Below are 5,173 nucleotides of genomic sequence, written 5' to 3' on the forward strand. Positions count from 1 at the left end.
TAATTATACATTTTTTTTATCATTCTATTGACAAAGACTAGATCTCGGTATCGTGTGGCCTAATGTTCATTTTGCAATTGTATATTATATTGTAAACTAGCCTTTAGATGATCATTAAAATCCTAATTTTTTTTTTTTGTTTTTGAATGTCAACAGATATCTGGCTACCGGAGAAACTTTTGCGTCACTGCATTACCAGTTTCGACTTGGGAAGTCAACAATTTGTCAACTGGTTCGGGAAACTTGTGATGCCATTTGGAACAACTTGCAACCACTTGTGCTACCAACACCAACATCAGAAATGTGGCTAGCAATTTCCCAACAGTTCGAGGATGTGGCTAATTTCCCCAATTGTATTGGTGCCGTGGATGGAAAGCACATTCGGATTCAGAAACCTGCACATAGTGGTTCCCTCTACTATAACTATAAGAAATACTTTTCTATAGTATTGATGGCGATTGCGGATGCCAGGTACCGTTTTGTTGCTGTGGATATTGGAGCTTATGGCCGGACTAACGATTCCAGAGTATTCAGAGACTCCAACATGGGCCAATGTTTGTACAACCAAAGTTTTAACATACCGTCATCACGACCTCTTCCGGGGACCGAAGGCCCAAGTTTGCCCTATGTTTTAGTTGGTGATGAGGCCTTCCAACTAGGACAAAATCTCCTCAAGCCCTACTCAAGCCGTAGTCTAGACTCCAGCAGGCGCATTTTTAATTATCGCTTGAGCCGGGCTAGACGTTATGTGGAGTGTGCATTTGGGATTTTGACATTAAAATGGCGGATTTTACTAACCTGCATGCAACTGCAACCAGAAAATGTGGACCGTGTTGTGAAGGCATGCATCTGTCTGCACAATTTTGTGGCGAGACATGAACCCCAGTTGGTAGACCCCAATGATTGTGAGTCGAACCTCAGTAGCATTGAATCGACTACAGTTCGTTCTGCATCACAAATAATGAGGATTCGTGATCAATTTGCACACTACTTCACACATGAAGGCCAGGTTCCATGGCAAGACAGACACGTGTGAAAATAATTTAAAGTCTTCCTGATGTCGTGTAAAAAGTTACGTAGTGTAAAAAGTTATGTTGTTTAACCTGATGTCGTGTAAAAAGTTACATAGTGTAAAAAGTTATGTTGTTTAACCTGATGTCGTGTAAAAAGTTATGTAGTGTAAAAAGTTATGTTGTTTAACCTGATGTCGTGTAAAAAGTTACCTTATGTCGTGTAAAAAGTTAAAGTTAAAGTCATACAAGAATCTGAAATTTGAAACAGTTTACTAAATGTTTTTGTATTTTCCCAACAAACTGTTGGTACACAGGTGTAACATATGATATCCCATAGGGATAAAAAAAAAAGGAACATAGAAATTAACAACAAACCCCCCCCCCCCCAAAAAAAAAATTCCAACGCGAAAATTGCACCTGGCTGTGGACAGTGAACGGTACTAAAGACTTTGGTACTGCACGGGAGTATTGTCTGCCCAACTATATGATGGACTGCTACATTGTCTTTGAGGTTCCACGCTCGTTTCACCCCGGCCTCTATATTGAGGGTTGTAGGGCGGCATGTCCAGTCTTCTTCTTCCCGATGGAGCGGGTTCCTCGGTGCCCACAAATTCCTCTACAAGCTCGTTAAGTCTTTGTCGAAACATAAGGTTTCTATGTGCCGGGATATTTTGTACGACAGGCACATAGGATAATAAAAGTAGCTTCCACTCATTAGCAGAGTAGACAGACTCGCGTGCTTGTAGCTCGGTAATTTCTCGTCTCAGGTCTTTGAGCTCACTGCGACACATGTCCTCTACCCGTTGGAGTCCATCCACGATAATTGCATCTGCTTCATCTTTTTGAGATGCTCGCTTGCGTCCACGCTGTGATTGCAACCGGGCACTCACACCTGCAGCAACAGTGCTTCTATCCGCAGATCGTGGCTCGCTGATGCCAGACACATCTTCAGGTTGCGTTGGTTCCACTGAAGAAGGCTCAAGTTCCTCTGCTGGTCTAGGAGCAGCGGTACTGCATATCGTGCTGTAACCCAAAAACAAAAATTACTTATTTTCCTTTAAACAATTTAGTCTCGCACACAGACCTTCTTGTACTTACGAGCGCTGAGACAATGTTTTCTGAAGAAAGAGCAGTTGGTCATAATGCACATACGGTGTCACCCGTTTGCCACTTGATCCGCTTGGTGCATTCTGACTGTTCCGGTAGTCACGGACACAGCGATCGCGGATGGACTTCCAACGGGTATGGACAGCATCGGCTTTAAATTTTTTAAAAAAAATATATAAAAATAGTAGATTGTGTTAAGATATAGGAAAAATTGTTCATAGTTTGCTACGATATATAAATAGTAGATAGATAGTTGTTAGATAAGAAATAGTGTAGAAATAGTGTATAGATATATAGTGTACAGATAGTTGATAATTGAGAGATAGATAGCAGACAACAAGTGGATAGGTTGATAGGATAGAAAATTTTTTTTTTTTAAACATTTTCCGATGTTACGTCACCAATATTTACCAATTTTTTTCTTTGAGGTTGTCGACTTCTCCATGTATCGGGGATCAAAGTGACAGATTATTTGATCCCACAACTTCCGGTTCTTCACGATGTCATGGTGGGAGCTGTCGCTCTGGTCCCATATGGAGGGGTTGGCTTCCACAAGGTTAATAAGTGTCTCATTGTGGATAGTCAATGGCTCTTCGTCAACGACAATCCTTTTTTTTTTTGTCGCTGACTTGGACTATGTAAACACAAAACGTTATGTTGATAGTGTCAATTTCACTGGATGGCCATATTCATATATACAGAGATAGATAGATACATAGATATAGCAATATATAGATATATAGATAGATAGATAGATGTAGATAGATAGATATACATTGATAGATAGATAGATAGATAGATAGATAGATAGATAGATAGATACATAGATATTGATAGATAGATATATAGATAGATAGATAGATACATAGATATTGATAGATAGATATATAGATAGATAGATAGATAGATAGATACATAGATAGATAGATATAGATAGATACATAGATATTGATAGATAGATATATAGATAGATACATAGATATAGATAGATAGATATAGATAGATAGATAGATAGATAGATATTGATAGATAGATACATAGATATAGATAGACAAATAGATGGAGCGATAGATAGTTGATAGATAGTTTATAGATATAGTAGATAGAAAGTGAATAGATAGATTGTTGGTAAATATTGGATAGAATATTTCTAGTTTTATATTTACCACTGGCAGTTGTGGCGACGACAGACGTCTAGGGACCTTTTTTCTTTTTTGTCCTCCTTGTGCCACAACCTATTGTGTATGTAAAATGTAAAAAAAAAAATTTTAACATTAAATAATGTTAACATTCATTGGCTCAATAAATTTATGCCTGAAAAATTCAACATGTGTGCTATGTACCTTTGTTGTTTTTGCGTGTTTTTTGGGGGGAGGTCTAGCCTCGGGCTCAGAAGACTCCTATTCACAATAAAACAATAAACAGGATTGTTATGCCTAGCTCAATACAATGGAGTTTCACACAACATGGTTTTTTAAAGTGCAAGCCTACCGACTCAGAAGAAAAAATCGCAGACACGCTGCTGCTGCTGACATCTGTATCCGACATCTGTGTGCAACAAAACAATACATTTTTAGTACACACACATCCGACGGACATTACAGACTCCCATGATGTATACAGAGATATATAATATATAGAAATGTACTTACAATTTATAGAGCTACGGCAAAACACTCTGTCACGTGCAGGAGACTTTGTGTGAGTGGGATCTTTTAATGGCTGAAATCACATTTCCTGTCACATGACCACATGTGACCACCCTCAAACGCTATTAAAACGTGTGGTTCTATTTGGAAATTTTTCATGATTTGCGTCTGACTGCGTTTGCCATAGCCTTCTATGGCAGAATGAACGCTTCCGTTAGTAGTGCGTTAGCTTGGCCGGACCCGAAAACGCTGCAAGCCGCGTTGAAGGTCGTCAGAAAAAAAACGTTATGTGACAAACGCATACCAATTTAGGGATGCGTCACGATGCGTCAGACAATGCAAGTCTATGGGCGCGTTAGTATGTGCGTTACATTGCGTTTTTACTACTTAAAAATGAGTCCGTTAGACGGACACACCTAGCGCAATGTGAACCCAGCCTAAGATGGACAGGTCTACTAAAATGGGGCAGTACCAGAAGGCTCTTGTTGCGGAATTGTGAAAAAAATTCACCTCTGATAATGCTGGCGGCAGAGGTCAAAGTTCATTGTATATTGTTATTGGATATCCAAGGTGGACACATGGGATGAATTGGCTCTCTACACCTTGGAGGTCCTGGCCTGCCCTGCTGCTAGTGTTTTGTCAAAGCGGGTTTTTACACTTAGAATGGGCGTTACAAGCATAGGAGACCTGCTCCTTTCTAATGGGAACTTTTTTTATGAGGCCCTCCTCCACGTCTCTTCCAAGGGGCATTGGAGTGCCTCCAAATTTTGGGCAGCCCTTACATTCACTGCATAGGCAAACAGTATGGGAGACACACTTCCTAATAATGATAACATTGTTTTCAGGAGGCTCTCCTGTACGTCTCTTCAAATGGGTATTGGGATGCATCCAAATATTGGGCAGTCCTGCCTCTCACTGCATATGCAATAACAGTATAGGAGACCCACAGTTTAATAATGAGAACAACAAAGCATAGCCGCTGATGGCTTTCTAAGAATAGTAAAAGCCACCTGATGGCCCTATAAAAATAGGCTTTGTGAGTTTCAGAGTCCCTCCTTCATAAATGAAACAGGATGTGTCTGATGATGTGTCACAAACCACATGGTCAGATAAGATTTTAAAATGTTAAAATGACATTTCCCAGTGAATGCATTTGTCTTGGTTAAAAGTAGGGTTGAGCGAAACGGGTCGGCCAGATTCAGAAGTCGCCGACTTTTGGCAAAGTCGGGTTTCATGAAACCCGACCCGACCCCTGTGTGGGGTCGGCCATGAGGTCGGCGATCTTCTGATCTGGAATCGGAATTCCGATACCGATTCCCGATATGTTTAAGATATCGGGAATCGGTATCCGAATTCATATTTAAGTGTAAAATAAAGAATAAAAAAAAAAAAATATTGATATAC

The 5,173-nt window shown here is 39.9% G+C and overlaps 1 protein-coding gene across 1 annotated transcript; it reads right to left on the minus strand.

The window, feature by feature from the left end:
• Positions 1-1,402: 1,402 nt before the first annotated feature.
• LOC138650902 (uncharacterized) lies at positions 1,403-3,331 on the minus strand. Its single transcript, XM_069740774.1, has 4 exons — positions 3,287-3,331; positions 2,532-2,754; positions 2,112-2,271; positions 1,403-2,036 (listed from the first exon to the last, which is right to left on the minus strand). The coding sequence occupies exons 2-4, from the start codon at positions 2,563-2,565 to the stop codon at positions 1,454-1,456; spliced, it is 777 nt and encodes a 258-aa protein (XP_069596875.1). The 5' UTR covers positions 2,566-2,754; positions 3,287-3,331; the 3' UTR covers positions 1,403-1,453.
• Between the last annotated feature and the right edge of the window lie 1,842 nt (positions 3,332-5,173).

This window comes from Ranitomeya imitator, chromosome 10, assembly GCF_032444005.1.
Source record: "Ranitomeya imitator isolate aRanImi1 chromosome 10, aRanImi1.pri, whole genome shotgun sequence".
Lineage (NCBI taxonomy): Eukaryota > Metazoa > Chordata > Amphibia > Anura > Dendrobatidae > Ranitomeya > Ranitomeya imitator.